Raw genomic sequence first — 20,795 nt, forward strand, 5'->3', positions numbered from 1 at the left:
ACTGTATTTGGTTGATGTGTCTCTCAAGCCTCTTCCCTAACAGTTCCTCCTCCCCCGCCTCCCTGTACCTGCTTCCCCTCCAATCATTTATTTGTTAAAGAAACTGGGTCATTTGTCATCTAGAATCACCCACCCTCTGAATTTAACCAACTGCGTCCCTGAGGTGGCATTTCATCCTCCCTTAAAACCCAGTCCTCTAGCTGAGTAGTGAGACCTAGAACTTTGATCAGAGAACGGTGCGACTTGTGCTGGCAAGAACGCTTTGTAGGTGATGCGGTGCATGTGTCCTGCTGCTTCGCACCAAAAGGGACATCACGTCTAGCCATCTCGCTTTCTGCGACATTAAAATGATAAAGTTCCCCCCAAACCTCTCAACAAATAGTTTCAGCCTCTATTGATGATGCTGCCCACATCCATCCTTTCATTAGATCAGTGGTTCTCAATCAGGGGTGATTTTGCCCCCCAGAGGGCATTTGACAATGTCTGAAGACATTTGTGATTGTCACAACTGGGGAAGGGGGTGCTACTGGTATCTAGTGGGTAGAAGGCAGGGATACCACTAATAGCCTATAATGTACAGGACAGCCCCCAACTCCGAAGAATGATCCTACCCAAAATGTTGATGCCGCTGATGTTGAGAAATCCTGACCCTGACACTCAGGCCATTCTCTCCGGGGCCCAGGGCTCACCTGTTGATCTGGGTAACATACTGCTTCATCTCCTTCAGGGCCACATCCAGTCTGGTAAAGAGCTGCAGGTAGGCATCCTGGATCTCACGGTCCTCCTGCTTGAGTAGGAAGCTCAAACCCCGGTGCTCCTGGCCAAGGGTTCCATTGGCTGACCCAAAGCTGCTGTCGTTGGGACCCTGGCTTTGGGGGTCCCCATCCGCAGCAGGTAGGCACTTCCAGGATGGGGCAGCCATGGTGGTGATGCAGTGTTGGGTGTAGGACATGGGGTTCAGGTGACCTACAGTGGAGGGAGGGAGAGTTCACTTGGAAACAGCCCCCAGACACCCAAGCCCCTTAGACAGAGGTATACGAATTCATTTTAAGGATCCCAATGAATGGGAAATATTTCTCTTTTAAATATTCTTTTAATACATTGAATTACTTCAAAAAGCAAGTTTCGGTTTGGTGCTAATATACTTTTAACTACTGTGATCTTTTTCCTGCCTGGAATGTAGACATGATGGCTGGTCCTCCAGCAGCCATTCTATATACCATGAGGCATCCTTCAGGATAAAAGCAACATCTGGAGATGGTGGCACAGAAAGATAGAAGGAGCCTGGATCCCTGATGACCGTGGAGCTATCAATCCAGCTCTGGACTGCTGGCCTTCAGACATGCTTCTGTTTAAGTATCTGTAGTGTAAGATCTGGACACAGTTTTTGACAGACACACACAGTTACCTTGCTCTGGGTCAAGGCCGATGAGGGAGGGTTTGCGACCAAAGCGGATGCTGAAGGACCTGCCAACCGAGGGAGTAGTCTTGGGGTAGGACACTTCCATGAGGTTGACGTGGCAATTGGTGGGGCAAAAGTCCAGGCCACACAGCGGATGGGGTTCCAGGGGTGCTTGTTTGAAGGGCGGGCTGACCCTGCTCTTTAGCTGAGCTGCAAACTGAGAAGGGTGGGGGACATGGAGTCATGATACAGGGGTCTGGAAATTCTGACCCACCGCCAGTACCCACTTTATCCTGGCCTAGGTCAGACAATCCAAAATTGGACAATATGTCAATAGTTCCAAATGGCAAAGTAAATTCCCCTGCAGTGCCTTTTACTGGACCCAGATTTCAGGGAAGGCCTGGAGAAACGTGAGGCCTCCAAGTACCTACCTACGTTCATTTCTCCATTTTAGCTACACCTGAGCTGTCCTTGAGGAACATCTCTCCCTGACCCACAGTCCATGAGGTTCAGGTAAGGCTACCTCCCCATCCTTGCAGAGACTGGTACAGGCCTAGGCAAGGGACCCAAGCCAAGTCAACAAAAGCTCTCTTTGAGTTCCTTTTCTACTGGGGTTGCTAAGGCTAGAGCCATTGGGGGCCATGTTGTCACCACATGAAAAGGAACTGCCTGAGAGCAAAGCCAAGACAGAAAAATAAAGTCAAGAGAAAGAGAGAGGCCCTGTTCTTGTCATAGTGTGATGTTTGAGTGCCTGGATACAACCATGCCTGAAGCTCACCTCTGGATGCTTCAGTAATATAAACCAATAAATTCTCCTGTTTAAGCTAAATTGGGCTGGGTTTTGACTTTTACAACCAAAATACCCCAAGTTAAGACCCTGTAGGGTGCAGGCACCTCCTGGTACAAGGCGATCCTCTGGCCGATGCTCTCCAGCTTGGTGTCACAGATGTTGCGGAACTCATAGTGGGACATGGTCCTTATGTTGTTGCTCAGGGCCATAAGCCGCCCACAGTTCTGCACAAAGACACTGTCATCGGTGGCAAAGGCCTCAAGGATCTGCAGAAATATTAACAGCTACTGAGCACTCGCTGTGCACCTGGGAGGGTCTTAATGGGTTTATCTGGGGTGACTACTATACGCCTCATAATACGTGTGTGAGGTCAGCTCTATTACTGGCCCGTTTAGCAGATGAGTAAACTGAGGCTAAGAGATAACAAGTCAGTCTCCTAAGCCCCACAGCCACCGAGTCGAGGGGGAGGAACTAGGATGCAGGTCTCCAGGCTAACTCTGAGGACATGGGAATCAGGCTGCCCCACCTCTCAGGGCAGGGCAGCACCCAGCAAGACCTTGGCAGTGAGGCCGAAGCAGCCACGGGGCTCCACGATCTTCTCCAGCACGTGACACTTGATGCCCGCTGTGCTCACGTACTCGTACACCACGCCATGCTCCAGGTGCACGTTGTCCACCGTCAGGCTGACCACAGGGCTGTCCTCGTGCAGGCTCAGCTGGGGACCCAGGGACAGCAGGGGGAAGGCTGGAAGCCAGAGGGACAGGCAACCCTGAGGAGGGGGCACCACCCCACACCAAACCAGCCTCCTGACCCAGCACCGCAGATGGCTTGTGTTGGACGGATGGGGGGACTAAAGTGCTGCAGCTCTGTTCATTTTTGCCAGCCCGCTATCGTTCACCTCTTGTTCTAGAAGACTGTCCTTCTAGGAATCTACCCTTGAGCCCCTTTCTCAGTCTTTGTGGCTCAGAAAAGGGCTCCCCCCAACCACACCCTCCCCCAGAGGCAAAGGCCTGGCCAATCAGCATGTCTGATTTCCTCTATTCATAGTGATTGGTTCAGGAGTGAGCACGTGACCCAAGCTGAGTCAATGAGAGTAAAGTCTGGCACTTCTGTTGGATCTGCAAAGAGAAGAAGACATTCTCTTTTTCAACTGGATCCCAAGTTACTAGAGCCACCAGGTGGGAAAAACAGCATGTAAGAGGGAAACCAACACAGAGGGAGCAGAGCTGAGAACTGGAGAAAAAGCAAGAGCCTCCTCACTATATAAAGTGCTGGATTGAGCCAGACCTGAAGCTTGCTGACCCTACTCAGACATTTTAGTTTGCTGAGCCAATGTTTTTATGTAGCTCAGTTTCAGTCCTGATTAATATGGGCCCGGAGAGGCTGTGACTCCTCAGAGCCACACAGCTAGGCAGTGATGTATCTAAGGAGAAAGTAGACACTTTATTGGCGTGAACTGCTTTCCTCCCCACCTGCTCCAAAGAGGACCTCTCAACACACAGCCCATCACTCTTTCTCCCCTCGCCCTCATACTGTGTCACCACTTGTCAGGTTTTTTGTTCTTTTGTTCACTGTCTGGCTCCCCTCACATCCGTGTCCTGAGGGCAGGGGCCCTGTCTGCCTTGCTCACTCGTGTCTCCCAGCTCCTAGAACAGAACCTGGCACATAGTAGGTGCTTCTACTTGTTGAACAGAAGAGTAGAAACCACCAACTCCTCTCAGCGTGGTTTACGGTCATCATCAGGGGTCGCCCACATGTTGGGGAAGGAGGCCCACAGCCCATTCCTCTCAGAGGGGCACAAACTGAGCTCACACCTGCCAGCTGGCCTCTCCCCCCTCCCCACCAGCCTGTCCCCTTTAGGACCCCTCTGCCAGGCTGTGGGTGTTTCAGCAGTGCAGGATAGCTCCCCAGCCAACCCCATAAACCCTGGTTCTTTTCTGACCCCAAAGTCCCCAGCCAGGAGCCCAGAGCTGTTGGACACAGAGGCACCCAAACCCCTGGTCTACCCATGGCATCTGCCCCCACCCCCAGCCCAGCAGAAGTACGGGGCAGAGTCCAGAGAAGCAACCGGAGAGGAGGGGCTATTATTCAAACTACAAGTATTCACTCAGTGCCTACTATGCGCCAGGCACAGTTCAAGGCTCGGAGCATACAGCAAGGAATAAAACAAACAAAATCCCTGCCCTCGGGGAGCTTACGCTAGTGGGGAAAACAAAGAAAAGCAATAAATAACTGTATGATATATGTCAACTAATACACATGGTGAAGAAAAATAAAACAGGATAAGGAGACACTGAGGGACAGAAAGGGCTTATTTAATTACAGCACTCAAGGTGGCCTCTCTGAGGAGGTGACATTTGAGCAGAGAGTTGAGTGAGGCGAGGAGCATGGGTAAGAAGTACTCAGGGGGAGAGCATTCCAGGCGGAGGGAACTGCAAGTGCAAAGGCCCTGGGGCAGGAGTCCATTTGGTATTTAAGAACAAGAGGCTGGAGTGGATGGAGCAGCGAGGGCAAGTGGGAAAGTGATGAGAGGTGAGGCTGGGAAGCAAGGCTGGGCCTGGAAGACCATGACAAGGACTTGGTCTTTGCCCTGCATAGGGTGGAAGCCACTGGAAGGTTCTGTTCTATTTTTTGAGACTAGCCTACAGGAGGAGAGGTAAGGCAGGGCAGGGAGGAGAGTGAGCAGGCCATTACAATAGTCCTGGTGAGAAATGATGGTGGCTCGGACCAGGCAGCGATGGAGGTGGTGATTCTGGTTGCAAGGGGAAGGTACAGGCAATGAGGCTGGATGCTGGAAGCAAGGTGGCAGGATACAGGAGAAAGAACAGTCAGGGAGAACTCTGAGTTTGGGGCCTGAGAATCTGGAAGGATGGAGAGGGGACCCTGAGGGGAGGAACAAGCTTCAGAGGAAGGTCAGGAGTTCAATTTTGGCCATGATGCCTGTCAGACATCCGGGGATGTCAGGTAGAATGACAGGTCTGGGGGTCCAGGGCTGAGGCTGGGCAGAGAGAAAAACATGGGAGCCCATGGTGGACAGAATAACAGCCCCTGGGGCTTCCCTGGTGGCGCAGTGGTTAAGAATCTGCCTGCCAATGCAGGGGACATGGGTTCGAGCCCTGGTCCAGGAAGATCCCACATGCTGTGGAGCAACTAAGTCCGTGTACCACAACTACTGAGCCTGCACTCTATAGAGTCCACGAGCCACAACTACTAAAGCCCACGTGCCTAGAGCCCACGCTCCGCAACAAGAGAAGCCACCGCAATGAGAAGCCCGTGCACTGCGACAAAGAGTAGCCCCCTCTCGCCGCAACTAGAGAAAGCCCGTGCGCAGCAATGAAGATCCAACACAGCCAAAAATAAAATAAATAAATTTATAAAACAAAACACTGCAACAAAATATTAGAAGAAAAAGAATAACAACCCCTAAAAAAATACCCACATCCCATCCCTGGGCCCTGTGCATACGCTACGTTACCCAGCGAGGAGGAACTGGGGCTGCAGCTGGAAGTAGGGCTGCTAGTCAGCTGACTTTACAGTAAGATTATTCCAGATGATCCAGCTGAACCCAGTGTAATCACAGCGTTCTTAAATGGGGAAGATGGAGCCAGGAGAGTTAGAATTAGGGAGGTGGCAGTGTGAGAAGGACGCAGGCCAACACTGCTGGCTCTGAAGATGGAGGAAGGGGGCCACGAGCCAAGCTTCTAGAACCTGAAACAGGCAAGTGAATGGATTCTCCCATAGAGCCACAGAAAGGAAGCAGCCCTGCTGACACCCTGATTATAGCCTGGTGAGTCTCACTTCGGACTCCTGACCTCCAGAACTGTAACATAATAAATGCGTGTTGTTGTGGCCTCTCCCGCTGCGGAGCACAGGCTCCGGACGCGCAGGCTCCGCGGCATGTGGGATCTTCCCGGACTGGGGCACGAACCCGTGTCCCCTGCAACGGCAGGCGGACTCTCAACCACTGCGCCACCAGGGAAGCCCCCAGTGTGTGTTGTTTTATACCACCAGGTTTGCGGTACTTTGTTACAGTAGCAGTCAGAGACTAACACAGAACCCATGGCGTCGAGATGGACTGGATGGGATCGGGAGGACTGTGCACACAGAGGAGGACCCAGTCCCTGCTGGCACCTCCGTCACACGGCCCACCTGTCCTGTTACCTGAGTTGGACTGGTCTTCCTCTCGGGCCCCCTCGCCACTAGGGTCCTCGCTGGGGGCCTCCCGGGCCTCCTGGGCATCCTCGTGGGTGTGGTAGACCCACTGGTACAGGCCCTGTGCAGGGAGCAGAGTAAGAGGGGCGGCCACGACGCCAGGAGCCCAGGGAGGAAGGGAAGGGGCCAAGGTGCACACTGTTCCCTAATTCCAAAGCTCAGGCTTTTAGCCTGTCGGCAACACCACCTTCAGAGAGCCCTCCCAGACTTCACTCTGGAACCTTCCTGAGGGACCTGCAGTCACACTCAGCCGTCACTGTCTATAGTCTGTGCTCCACACAGAAGCCAGGGAAGGAGGAGCCTTAGGAAATGTAAGTCAGCTCCACGGGAGCAGGAACCTTGTCTCTCCCGTGGCCCCAGGGCCTCGAAACATGCCAGGCACACAGCAGGTGCTCAATAAACACTTAGTAAATGAACCAATGAATTAGGATCACCCTCCACAGAACTCTGGTCCCCAACCCAAGTAGAACATCAATTTTTTACCACTGACGTGATTATTTGCCCAACGTGCCCACGTGGTAAGAAAAGAGGGTCTTATCACACCCGTTTCACAGCTGTGAAAACCAAGGCCATGAGGTTTAGGAAGCAGAGAGGTCCTAGAGTCCAAGCCCAGCTCAGCCCTGCCAGGTAGGCAGCCCCACCCCACCTCACCCCACCCAAAACGCTGTGGTGCCTTCAGGCTTTTCCCCAGAGAAGGGAACGTGGTCCTCACCCCCACGCCAATGAGCAGGGCTTCCCCGATCCCCTTAGCTGCCAGGTGGCTCACCAGGGCCTCTTCTCGGTGGCTCCGGAAAGCCTGGAAGTGCTCCAGCACCTCTGGGGCTCCACCGTTCATCACGTTGTTGCCATTAACCTTCAGGATGCACTGGCCGGCACAGAGGCCTGCGGCCACGGCCTCAGAGCCTAAGGGGGACAAGAGTGCTCGAGGCTGGATGCCAGGCGAAGAGAGCCCGGGGCAGTGCCAGGCAAGGGCAAGTAGCCAGATGAACCTGTCCCCCGCCCCACCCACCACCCCAACTCCCCCAAACGCCACCTCCATCCCCCGCACCCTGCAGCCACTCTCCACCCCATGCCAGTGGGCGGGACAGGGACTGGCATTCCCATTTTGCAGAAGAAGAGACTGAGGTTCAGAGAAGTAGCAGCTAGTCCAAGGTCACGCAGCAAGGGAGGATGGACTTGAATCCAGAAACGTTTCACTCTAGAGCTTCATCTCCTTTAAAGTCCCACTACAACCCATGATACTGGGGCCGGGATCAGCCCCGTTTTGCAGACAGGGAGACAGAGGCTCGGAGAGGCAAAGTGACTCTCTCAAGGTCACGTGCCTAGGATAAGGCAGGTTTCAAACCCAGGTCTACCAGACTCTAAGGGCATGTTTTCTCAGCTACACCACAATTCCCAAATGGCAGGGCTTGGACCCCAGGGTTTTGTGTGGTTAATATGAAGGGTCTAGAAATGCAAGTGAATGTCAAGCTTTGTACACGGGAAAAAATCAGGCCTGCGTGGTGTGATGGGGACAAGTACAGGCCTGGACCCCAGGCTCTGTCATTGACCAACTGTGGGACCTCAGGCAAGTTCCATAACCTCTCTGTGCCTTGGCTGCCTCATCTGTAAAATGAAGACACTAATAATATCTACTCATAGGGTTCTTGAGAGATTCGGTGAGTTGAAACATGTTAAACATTTAGCCCCGTACCTGGCTCTTAGTAAGGACTCAAGAAATGTCAGCTGTCTTACTATTTTTGCCTAGTTTGCCTATAAACACCTATTCTGCTCTAAGGCAGGGTTTCTCAACACTACTGACCTTCTGGGCTGCATACTTCTCTGTGGGGAGCTGTCCTGGGCACTGTAGGATATTCAGCACCATCCCTGGTCTCTACCCATGAGATGCCAGTAGCACCCGCACCCCAAGGTATAACAACCAAAGATGTCTCCAGACACTGTCAGATGTCTCTGGAGAGTGAAACTGCCCCCAGGTGAGAACCACTGCTTTAGGGATAAATCAAATTAAAACCTACTTGAAGATACTAACAAATTCTCCGTAGCTTTCTATCGTGACATGCATTTTCGATCAATACATATTAAAAGTACAACTATGACCACAAGGTCAACAGTTGGGCAGTGAATGTTTAAACTTTAAAAGCGGGGCCCTCAGATGCAAAGAGGGCTGGGAATCCCGTATCTCAGGTCAATCTGGTTTCATCTCCTGGACAGAGTAACCTCTTAAACAGCACACCAAGGAGAAGGCAATAAGAAATCAGAGGTCTCAAACTGCTGGCCTATGGCCTGGATCTATCTGGCCACAGAAGTGTGGCCAAATGCCTATTTCTGGTTTCTTTAAAAAAAATCAAATCTGGCAGGAGGAGGTCCACATTCCTGCCTGGCAATAATGAGCTTCAGCTGAAGAAAAACTGCCCCTTTTCGAGTGAACATGTATTTTTCTCACTTTGCCATAGTCCTCGCCACTCCCTAGTGCCTTCATTTTAGTTGCCCATTTGTAACTGCCTGACCCCCCTCCACAAGCGTTTGCAAGCCTTGGCTTCAAGCAAAGAAGGTAAGTACTAATGGTGCACTAAGAAGCACAGGCCTGGAGGTAATGGTTTGGGGGCCTCTGAACTCCTTCCACACACGCACGAACCCATCTCCCAAAGCTCCCCTCTCCACCTCTTAGGCTCCCGCTCACCTCTCCCCACAGCATAGACGTACGGCGGGGCAGCTCCACGGATCTGGAAGCACAGAACCTCTGGGCGATCGGGGACTTTGATGATCCTGCACCAAGCAAAAGCAGCCATAAGGTAAAGCAGTACCGCTCCCGACAGCCCAGGCGGTCGCCCCGGGAGCCCCTGCCCCCCAGGCTTTTGGGAAATCAAACCCCAAATAGCAGTAGCACCACGCTGTCCAAATGTATAGAGAAACCTCGTCGACCAAAGCCCACGGCAGCAGGATCTTTGATTGATCAGAACCGGCTGGCCCACCCTTGGAGATTCAGTCCATGCACAGAAATTCCCACTCACCCTCCTACCCCTTCTCCATCATTCTCTTGGTGAGAGGAGGCCTCGTGGCAGCCAGACCAGCACCTTGGCCAGTGAACATTTTATTCTTGGTGCTGACTCTAGAAAAATGCCCACGTGTCCCCCAGAGAGCATGATTTGAAAGCCCAGGTGTTGGCCATTCTGCAGTGGGTCACCAGGGCAGAGTGGGCAACACCTTCCCGGGGTCATACAGCAGGTGTCATTAATCCAGGGGCTCCCCTACCAAGGGCGTGCCCCCTACATTGGGCCTTGGATCGTCCCCACCTGCCAGATAAGGCCGTCTTGAGAGCCTGTTCTCAAACACCAGGTATTTCTGGAACTTGCAGCAGGAACGTTCCACCTTGGTGATTTCTGCCACTTCTACATACCAACCAAACTATCAATCATTTTCCCTAAACTGACAGGTCTTTTTACTGAAATAATCCTATTTAAAACTTTCCATCACTCTCATCAATAGAAAACCGGGAGCATCTGCCTCAAATAGAAGGGAGAAGTGAAAACCAAATCCGCAGGTTATAAAACAGAAAATGCTTCTCCCTGTACCTATATCTGGTACCCGACCACTTCTCTCCACCCCACCATTGCCACGCGGGGCTGGGCCACCAGCCTCCTTACCACTCCCCCTGCTTCCACCTCTGCCCCTGACAATCTCTTCTCCACCTGCAGCCAGAGAGATTCGGCCAGAACCTACATCAGATCATGCCACCCCTCTGCTCAGAACCTTCCAGTAGCTCCATGGTCCTTACCGTGGGCACAGGCCCTATAGGGCCTGGCTGACCTCATTATCCACCCCTCTTTCTCATTCACTCTCTTCCAGCCCCATCAGCTTCCTCATTGTTCTTCAAACACACCAGCCACAGTTCCACCCCAGGGCCTTTGCACTCGCTGTTTCCTCTGCCTGGAACCCTCCTCCTCCAGAAGTCCCCTTGACTCGCTCCCTTACCTCCTTCAGGTCTTCACCTCAGTTCTCAGGGGCATCTCTCTGACCACCAGCCCTCCACACAGCCCGTCTCCTGTCCCAGCTTTATAGACTGGTCCACGCTCACTACTACCTGAACTACTTGGCTCAGTATGTCTCTTACTTTTCTGCTTTGTTTCTTGTCTGTCTCCTGCTCTACCCTCCAAACAGACTGAGATCTACGAGGGTAGAAATGAATCCATCCAGACGGGGCTGCATCCTCAGAGCCTGACACACCAGTGGGCACACAGCAGGCGCTCAAACATCTGTCGACTGAACAAAGGCAGCACCACTGTGTCACGTGCCTGCAGAAGGAGCCCGAAGCACGGGGAATCGGGACGGCTCGGGCCCCCAGCAACACCTCTAGGACTCGGGCAACTCCTCAACCTGAGAGGAAGGTCACCAGACACCCCACCCGGGGGGGACACTCACTCTTTGGCCTTGGTGGCTACCAGGAGACGCAGCGGGCGGCGGGAGCAGAAGGACTGGCTGAGGATGGACTCCACCTCTGCGAAGGGCCGCAGGAACACCAGGTCCTCGTTGACGGAGTAGATCTTCCTCCCCACCTGCAGGCCGGCCATCTGGGCGGGGGTGGGGCGGGAGACAAGCACACCAGGTAACTGGCCCCTCCCCTCCCTTCTCCTCCTCACTAAGGAGCCTTGAATGCATTCAGGCAGCACGGAGCCGGCACCAGGCACCGAGCGCAACCAGCGGGAGCCCCCCAGGGCTGCCCCGCTCCCCTCTGTGGTAAGCAGTTAGGGCGCTGGGGAGACCCGTTCTGGCCAACGAGCTATGGAGGGAGGCCTACAGGGGGCGCTAACGGGAAAGACGCTTTTCCCCTGAGGAAGAGCTGTCAGTGCTTCCCGCCCAGCCGTGTGAGGACACAAGGCTGGGGCAGCCACCTTGTGACCACGAGGGCTTGGCCAGGAAAGTCAAAGAGACATCGACCCCGAACCAAGACACAACCACCTCCTTCTCACTGCTTATGTTATTAGAAAAACGAAGCCCCGCGGTTCCTGCCACCGAGGCATGTGGCTACTTGCAGCCGTACACATTGCTAATCGCTACGAGGAAGCAACCAGAGCACCCGGACAAAGCGGCAGGTGCCTCTCTCCCACCCACCTTCACAACCTCTGGGAACAGCTGAGAGGACCCGGGCATGAATCCTTGGCTGTCCTGCTCCAGACCCTGTGTCCATGTCACAGCAACCCCGGATATTTGTTCCGTAATCGGAGCGGATTCAGACCCTCGGGTCGTTTTCATGCACCACCCCGTACGGCCAGCAGGGGGAGCTGGTGGCACATGCTGGGAGGGCAGCCCCAAGCCGTGGGTTCTGCAGACAAGACTGCCCCACCCTCGGTTTCCCCACCAGGGCAATGAACAAGGAGGGACCACTGACATCCCAGGGCTTTCTGAGCCGGCCTGCCTCAAGAAACGAGGAGAGATGCCCCACTTTCCCATCCGCACCCAGCCCGAGCCAGGGCGGCCCCTCTGAGCAGCCTCACCTCCGCCAGCGAGCCCCTCTGGACTGACTTCACCACCACGGCCTTGTTCTTCTCCTCGATGTCGAAGCCATAGTCGTCCTCCTGGGGCAGGATCTGAGGGTCCGAGGCAGGAGAGATGGTGAGGCAGGGAGGGGGGCCTGGAGCCAACCCCACCTTGGCCCGCATGGTGAGAACCGTGATCCTGCCAGCTCTTCGTGCCCCAGATCTACTCAGGGTACAGACTGGGGGGTGGGGTGCGGCAGGATGGTGCCGGGACGCAGAAGATGCTCAATACGTATCTGTCACGTGAAGGCCCGCCACTGCGCTCGTACTTCAGCCTGCTGCTGACCACACGTATTAGTTTACTTTTCATTGCCTGTCTCCCCTTCCTCTCCCCAACCTGAGGACAGAGCCTCCTTATTTATGCACCACTGTCTCCCCATCTGCTGGCATACAGTAGGTGCTCAATAACAACTTACTGACTTAATGAATAAAATGGATCCAAAGGTATCCGGCCACCAAGAACGTGGGGACAGGAAGGGGGTTTAGGGAGGAGCCGTCCCTCCCCATCACAGGATGACAGGCAGGTTGGTGGGTTCGGGTGGGGGCGGGGGTCAGTGGTGGTGGGGATACAGGGAAATGCATTTATTCGTTCAATAAATATGTGTTGAGCTGCTGCCTGTTATATGGGCCAGGTACTTTACTGTTCCAGAAACAGCACTGAACAAGACAGACGGTTCCTGCCCTCATGCAGCTGACTATCTACCGGGGGAGACAGACTACAAACAAAGAACTATAGAATGTGGTGCAGGGAGTGCATGTAGTTTGAATTAACAAATGACTTAAAGGGACAGGAAGTGGTGTGGCAGCGGGGCCAGAGAAGGTGATATCTGAGCTGAGACCTGAATAAAGCGAGGAACAGAAGTTTATAAAGGGTGGAGAAAAGTGCTTCAGGCGGAGGGCACAGCATGTGCAAAGGCCCTGAGTCAGGCTCCAAGGTACTGGAGGATAAGAAAGAAGATCAGGGTGGCTGGAGTGGCTGGGGTGGGTGGGATGAAGAAGGGGAGAGCACAGGAGATGAAGCTGGAGAGGCATGACGAGTCTTGAAGGCCATGGTGAGAGACTGGAATTATCCTAAGTGTGATTGGGAGTACTGGAGGGCTTTGTTGTGCAATAAATGGGAATTGGAACAGCAGCCCCCATAAGTACTATAGGAAAGAAGCTAATGGAGCTGCCTTCCCATCAGGTGGACTTCGGCCTCAACTCTGGCAATGACAAAAGACCTAACCTCTCCAAGCCTCTCTCCCAGTTGCCTGCTCTGGGCCAGGCCTTAAGATGGAGGCCGCTGCTCACCAGTGGGAGAGAAACAGGATTTGGTGGGCTAGGCTAGTAAAACATCTGAACAGGCTGGTAAATATTCTACCTTAACTGCAAGGCTATTTACAGCAACTGAACAAGGACAGGGTGACAGCCCAGAAGACACAAGATTTTCGTGTGCAGGAAGAGTCCTGCAGGACTCAGGAGGCCATCCTCCCTGCACAAGGCTAGGCTGGGGTGTGGGGCAGACAAGGGGAGATGGGAGGGAAAAGAAAAGGAGCCCAGCGAGCCCAATCTCATCTGTCAAGAGGGTAGTCTGTCCAGTAAAGCAACCTGGCCTCCGGGCAGCGTTGCCAGCCACCACCTAGAATCCCCCGTACTCTTGGGTACTCCAAGTTGACCTCAACTTCTCCAGCCATAACCTGAAGTTTGCCCAGTTCCCGGGCCTGCAGGCGGGTCTGGGAAGGAAGATGCAGCGGCACAGCTCTGCTCCTACCAGCAGGCGCTTGGCCAGAATGTTCTCCACCAGCTTGAAGTCGCTGCGAAGCTGTTTGTTCTTGCTGCTGGTTCCCTCCATCTCCTCGTCTGCGTGGAAACGGAAGTACTGGGACTCATCCTTGAACTCGCTCTTCTCCAGCACTGTGAACCCACAGACGTGCAAGCGCAAGGTCAGGCTCACATGGGAAGCTTTCAGGAGCATCTGCCAACTGGCAGCCACGGGCCGGAATCAGCCGCTGGACAAGTTTGGTTTGGCCAGCACGGTGCTCTATTAAGTAAAATCCTGTGCCAATACTAACATATTAGGATATTCAACATAAAAGCCCGGCTTTCTGACTTCCCTTGAAAAAGCTGAACTCGCCCCACTGCTATAAAGGCATATTACAAAGCCATGGTAACAAAACCTGTGTGGAACCACAGTAGAAGCAGATGAAAAGCCAGCGGAAGAGAACAGCAATCACATAAGAGGACGCTGTGCTTATGGGGACTCAGCGTGTGATGGATGCTGAACGATCACTGGAGATGGTACAGGGAAAACTGACTCACGGGAAAAAAATAAAACCGGATCCCTGCCTCATGCCGTATATAACAATAAACTCCTTTTGGATTAAAGACCTACATAGGAACAGAACAGCCAAAGCTCACCAAACAAGATGCAGGAGAATATCTCTGTCCTAGAGCAGAAAAGGAGTTCATATACGAGACCCCCCAAAAAGCACTATGATAAAATTAAGGGCTTCTTCCATTCAGTAGGAAGGCCATAGGCAGGCCGCAGATTCAAAACTAATTGTACTGTCTAAAACCAGCAAAGAATAAATACCTAGAACATATAGGAAACTCCAACAAATCAACCAGAGAAAGCTGGGAAACTCATCGATAAAAGGGCAAAGGATATGAATGGGCAACTAACATATGGGAAAATCTAAATGGGCGGCAATTGTATGAAAAGGAACTCACCCTCACTGACAATCAGAAAGAGACCACAGTGAAACCCTTTAGACCAGGGACTAACACACTCAGTCCCTGTGGGCCAAATGTGGCCCACTCCTGCTTTTTAGAAACAGTTTTGTTGGGACACAGCCACACCCATTTATTGACCTATTGTCTGGGGGATGCTTTGGGGCCACAATGACAGAATTAAATAATTGCAAGAGTCTGTATGGTCCACAAAATCTAAAATATTTACTATCTGGGCCTTTACAGAAAAAGTCTCCTGACCTCTGTTCTAAGACAAGTCGCAGGAAAATGAATAAAAAGAACCAGTAACAATCAGCATGTGATGTGGTCCCTGCGGATTACAATTTAACTAAATACCTTCTCGTGCAGGGCACGCCGGGGACACAGGCTTAAGTTCACTTACTCCGCGGACAAAGAAGGACCTGCTGCACCCCTTTTAAAGACAGGAAGACTGAAGCCCAGAGGCGCTAAATAAACTGCCCAAGGTCACAGAGCCCAGGCTCCTCCTCTTCACCATACTGCCCAGCCTGGCCTGATAGATGGGGGCGAGGACAAATTAAATAAAGGGGAGAAATCGAGGCAGTCGTCTGAAGCCAGCGAGCCCCTGAAAGAAGGACAAGCAGCTGCCTTAGCTTCGCGATGTCCCCGCCATCCCCGAAGACCTTTGGTGACGTGGAAAGCATCAGGAGCCCTTCCTTCCTGTCTCCTTCCTTTCCCGGGACAGCTCGCTGTTTGTGAGCACCGTTCTCAGGCCACCTCTATCACCTCCTTGGAGACAACAGACACACAAATTGCTGCTCTCCCCAGAGCTGGGAGCCAGGCCCCAGGAGGCCGGCTGGCTTCCCCTCCGCTGTAAACACGAGGCTAAAAGACTCAGGGAGTGGGAAGAGGAAGCACCGTGTTGTGTCTCGTGTCTCGGCTGAAATATGTGGGGAAACATCTGGAATCCCGGAGTCCGGGAGCTCAGCCAGGTGAGAGCCAACCACTCCCGACTTCCAGTCGAGGCCACTGGCCAGGCTTCATGAGACGGGCACAGATCCACATTCAAACCCCTGCCCGGCCCCTCCCAACTTCACGGCCATTTAGCCTCTCTGAGCCTCAGGTTCCTCATCTGTGGGGATAATAACGGCACCAACTTCCCAGGGTGGCTGCGAGGATTAAATGGGGAGCCTCAGTTTCCCTGTATGTGCCCAAGGCACTGGACCGCTGGCCTCTGGGTCCCTCCCCGGGGACACCTCAGAGCCCCGGGAGCTCGGGTCGGATGCCACGGGAGGCGCCACACGGGCCCTGCCCCACGCCCCACCCTGCACCCTAGCCTGCGTTCTGCAGCGGCCACAACCCTCGGATCTGGCCCTTTCCTCTTTCAGCCTATTTTTGAGTTCGTGGCAGGAACAAGGGAGCAAGGACCGCGCCCTGCAATTTCTCTCCCTGAGCGACCCTGAGGGTGTTGCTGTTGCCTGGGATCACCCCCTCCACAATGTCCTCAGCTAGCCGCCTTCCCAAAATAGTAGCTGGGGTGGACCCCTAATTACTCTCACCCACAAATGAGAGGCTCTGCCCAGCTGACGGGAGGGGGGGAATGGAGCTGCGAGGGCCCCCGCAGGGAACAGAGCGGCTTTCGGGAATGACCGAGGCTGCCGGGCTCCCGACCTGCCCCGGAGTGAGTCCCAACCCCACAGAGCCATGGCCACGCTGAGCTCAGATGGGAAGGGAAAGATGGGGAAACTGAGGCCGGGGAGGAGCAGGGCTTTGCCGGCAGTCCGCCGAGTCAGGCCCAAAACCGGGCCTGCCGGCTACGAGGCAGGGGGCAAATCTGATGACCTGTCACCCCAGGGGTGCCTCTCTCTCCCTGCTGAAGGGAGAGTAAATCCAGCAGCTAGACCAGGGGTAGAAAACTTGTTTTGCTAAATGAAGTTTTACTGGCTCAGAGCCACACCCACTTGTTTACACATCCCCCTGCAGCTGCTTTTAGGCTACAGGGGCAGAGCTGGGCTGTGACAGAGACCGTGAGGCCTCCAAGGACGAAGATATTTACTGTCTGACCCTCTGCAGACAGAGTCTGCCAACCCCTGAGCTGGAGCATAGAGCAGACGCTGGGAGGAGGAACGGCCAGAAGCCCTTCCCGAGTCTCAGGCCCCCGCTGCCACCGCGTGCATCCAAGCAGCGTGGTCCCTCCTCTGGACTATGACAGCCGCCTCCTCCCTGGCCTCCCTGCTTCCGCCCCCACCCTCACAGACACCCTCCGCAGGCAGCCAGAGGGGACCTGCAGAAGCCCAGCCAGGCACGTCCTTCCCCTGCTCAGAAGCCTCCGGGACGCCCAGCTCACTAGAGTAAGAGCCAAAGTCCTCCTCACACACTCACAAGAGTCCAGAAAATGTACTTATTTACTGTCGTGTGATTCGCACACGCGCACATGCGCGTACGGGCACACGAGGGCAAGACTTGCATCCATCGTGCTCACCCCGGTCCCCAGGGCCTAGCACAGTGCCTGCACGCAGGAGGCGGCCTCTGGAAGACGGCAGGATGAGCAAAGACGGAGGGGAGGTGTGGAATCGGCCTCGCAGGGACAGAGCAGCTCCAGGGAGAAAAGCGAATCTGAGCTGGTCCAGGGGGTGAGGAAAGAGAGGAGCCATCCTAGCAGGTGGCCAGGTGACCTCGCTGGGCAGGCACGAATTGAGCAGAAACACTGAAGAAGTGAGGGGGTGAGGCAGGGAGGGAGGGACACCCGGGCGAGAGAAACTGCAAGTGACAAGGCCCTGGGGAGTGTTCTGGAAACAGGAGAAAGGCTCCTCAGTGGAGGTTCAAAGTTCACTCGTCCCAAATGGGTGGGAGCCTCAGGGCTCCCCAAGGGCCACAAGGACAGGCCACAGAGCTCAGTGGTTGACATGTGGCCTGCGACGCCAGCCTGCCTGGGTTCAAATCCCAGCCCCTCCTTGTCAGGTGACCTTGAGCAAGTGTCCCAGCTGCCTGAGCTTCCATTCCTCGTTTACAGACGGGGGATGACATTCATACCAACATCAAAGGATCGATCGCCCCAAGGACGAAACTCATTACTACATGGAGAGTTCTTAGGAGGAGGCCAGGCATGCAGAGTATCACTTCTGTGTTAACTGAAAATGGTGTCAATGGAACCATTTTCTCCCTCCCTCTCCCCAGCTTCCTGCCCCAGGACCATCTCGGACCGTCCGCCTCTCTCCCTCTTAGGTGCTTCCCCCTGTGTGGGGAGGAGTGAGGCATCTGAGGGGCGAGGCCCCGCCTGGCCTCCTTTCTCTCATGCTCACAACCAGCCCGTCCTCTGTCCCCACGGACCCCTCTCCTCTCCTCTCCTCTCCTCTCTTCCCCGGATGCCCGTGGGCCAGGTCCGCATCGTCCACCCTCACTGCCCACCCTGGGAGGCCACATCCCATGAGGGAGGAAGGGCTTAGGAAGCCCATGGATTTGACCTCACATCCGGTCTGTGTTTTGCAGCCAATCTTTACCAGCCACCTTGGTCCCCGCTGGCCACCTGAAGTGATGTCCCCATCAGTGAAGAACGGGGCGGGTGGGGTGGGGAAGGGCAGCACAGACCCACTCAGCATCCAGCCCGGGCTCACCCACGGGCACGCTGGGCAGCCGCCAGCCCACCACTTGCTCTCTCTGGGCCTCAGTTTCCCCCCGCCATAAAATGCACCAGGGACCAGGGTCCCTGCCAGCTCTTCTGTTCCAGGACAGGACCCCCACCCCACCCCAGGGAGGCTGGGCTGAAGGGGAAGGGGCGGATTACCGTGGTGCATGAAGCCATTGTTACACAGGCCCACACCAAGCGCCACCGCCTCCTCGCGTGTCTGGCAATCGCCCTGGAACAGAACAAGAAGCAGAGGGTGTTAGGTGGACCCGCTGAGCCAAGGGGCTGAGCCAGGCTGGGAGAAAGCCCACCACCACCGGGAATGGAGACTCCACAAGGGCAGGGATGTGTGTCTGTCTTGTTTACTGTGGTATCCCCCAACCATGTCTGTGACTGTTATTAATAAACACCAAACAAGAGAAGTATTTAATTGCATGTTAATTATTTACATGTGAGAAATGCATGGTGTGCCATAAACACCACAAACGAGAAATGGCGATTTTATGTGGCAGACACTGCTGGCTGCCCAGCAACAACCCTCCCCGGCCCCATCCCGCCCTAGTACTGAAACCCTCACTCTTACAGACAGCAATTCATCTACCTAGACAACCACAGATCCCAGCCTCCTTTACAGCTAGAGGTGGCTAATGAGATATAAGCAGAAACCACTGATAGGGAGCTCTGGCAAAACACTCTTTGTCCCCGGTCATTCCTTTCTCTTCCTCCTGCCTGGAACAAAGGTGCGATGGCTGGAGCTCCTGCAGTCACCCTAGAGCACAAAGTGACCTCAAAAATAGAAACATACTAAGGATGGCAGAGCAAAAAGAAAGAGCAGGCGTGGGCTTCAAAGATACCATGAGATGGTACTAGCAGCTCTGGACCACCAACCTCCGGGCTTCTCTCATACCAAAGAAAAATAAACCCCTAATTTGTTTCAGCCTCTGTAGTTGGCTCTCTGATACTAGAAATCAAGTTCAACTCCTAACTGACCTGGCTCCTCCCTGAGCAGAGGAACCCAAGGTCAGGGAACAGCTGGTGCCGATTCTCCCCGAGAGTGTGCCCTGGAGACGGTGCCCCTCCGCGCCTGCTCCCGAGAGGCTGGGAGTCTCCTGGTGCCAGTTCCTCCTAGGACCTGGCTCCTGGGTCTCCCCCTGGCTCTGTGGGTGCTCTGTGGACTTCTCAATAAGTCACCTTCTCTTTTTTACTTTCCTTAAGTTAGCCAGATACTGTTTCTGTTTCTTGCAACCCAAATCATCTCAGTATATCCAGGCAAAGTATGTGAGTTGTGTGTGTACGTAGGGGAAGTGACAGGCCAAGGAAACAGCACGGACAGAGGTCCAGAGGTGGACAAAGCTTAGAGTACAGAAAATAACATGGCCGGCGAAAGCAGGGTGAGTGAGAAGGTCAGCTCTAAGGAAAAGGCCTTTGATCTATTGTGTTCCCTGCTGAATCCTAAGTGCTTAGAACAGAGCCTGGCATGCAGTAGGTGCTCAGTACATAGCTGCTGATTGAATAAAGACATTGTCAGCAGGGACTAACTCATGCATTAGTCTGTAGCCAGGTCAATGAGCTTCGCTCCGCTCAGCCGGCCTCTCGTTTAAAATACTGCCCAAGTGAGAAGTTATTCCAAGAAGCGCTGGCCGGACAGAGCCAGGCCAGAGGCCTCCACTGTTGGTGTATCCCCTCCAGGCCCCTGCCAGCAGCGGAGGGGCCAGGGAGGGAATTCCTCAGCTACAGGAGAAATGAATTCAGAGCTGCAGGCCTCAGCCTGCCAAGGCCCCAGAGCAGAGCCTGGGGGAGCCACTGGCCTCAGCTGCTCTAGCTGCCCCAGGCTGACTCAGAGATGACAAATCTGTTCTGTGGAACTGCGGGCCAGCAGCTGGAGAGCCAGCACGCTCACAGCCCTGCCAGCAGGGCGGCCATCCATGCAAGAGGCCACATCCGGAGCAGCCGCCCCCAGCTGTGAGGGGCCCAGGGGCCGGGCAGGCCCAGCCCTGCAGCCCAGGGGGCCCAGGCAGGCGTCTGGAGCCCACCTAGCTTTCCGAAGCTCTCACAACCTGGGCTCCCAGCCCATCCCAGCCCGTCCCGGCCTCTCTTCTCTCCAAAGGGCCCTGGGGTGACCCACGGGGTGGCTCCCAAAATGAGAACAGCACAGGGATTCTCTGGTCAAGAGTGAAATATGCCAACGCTGGATGTGTCCACCGCCTGAAAAGCAAGCCCCCACCCCACATCCTGCCAGCCGTGGGGAAACCGAAAGTCATCCAGTCCCCATCTTCTCCCCTCCCAGAGGAAGGCACAGGCACACACGGCCCCGTGCAATCAACCTCAGCAGCACACTTCCCCTTCAGCCCCCACTCACCCGCCAGCCCCCCTCACTGGGGGCTCCATCCGCCACGGCCTCCTTGCTGCTCCTTCCACACACGACACGTGACCCCACCTCAGGGCCTTTGCACCTACTCCTTCCTCCCCCTGGAATGCCCTGCCCTGGCTTTTCAGGTCTCGGTGCCCGTGTCAGCTCCTCCTAACTACCTAGATGGTCAACCC

At 54.5% G+C, this 20,795-nt stretch overlaps 1 protein-coding gene across 1 annotated transcript in view; it reads right to left on the bottom strand.

Annotated features, from left to right (window-relative positions):
- PREX1 (phosphatidylinositol-3,4,5-trisphosphate dependent Rac exchange factor 1) overlaps positions 1-20,795 on the bottom strand; it is a 195,515-nt gene that overhangs the window by 20,609 nt on the left and 154,111 nt on the right. The window contains exons 15-25 of the mRNA XM_065893635.1: positions 18,411-18,483; positions 13,689-13,831; positions 11,897-11,989; positions 10,824-10,972; positions 9,085-9,170; positions 7,171-7,307; positions 6,354-6,465; positions 2,749-2,936; positions 2,297-2,458; positions 1,409-1,619; positions 690-966 (exon numbers count right to left, since the gene is read on the bottom strand). Of these exons, the coding sequence (XP_065749707.1) occupies positions 690-966; positions 1,409-1,619; positions 2,297-2,458; positions 2,749-2,936; positions 6,354-6,465; positions 7,171-7,307; positions 9,085-9,170; positions 10,824-10,972; positions 11,897-11,989; positions 13,689-13,831; positions 18,411-18,483 (1,631 nt within the window). The remainder of the gene's footprint in view (positions 1-689; positions 967-1,408; positions 1,620-2,296; positions 2,459-2,748; positions 2,937-6,353; positions 6,466-7,170; positions 7,308-9,084; positions 9,171-10,823; positions 10,973-11,896; positions 11,990-13,688; positions 13,832-18,410; positions 18,484-20,795) is intronic.

Source organism: Phocoena phocoena, chromosome 15 (genome assembly GCF_963924675.1).
Source record: "Phocoena phocoena chromosome 15, mPhoPho1.1, whole genome shotgun sequence".
In the NCBI taxonomy this organism is placed as follows: domain Eukaryota; kingdom Metazoa; phylum Chordata; class Mammalia; order Artiodactyla; family Phocoenidae; genus Phocoena; species Phocoena phocoena.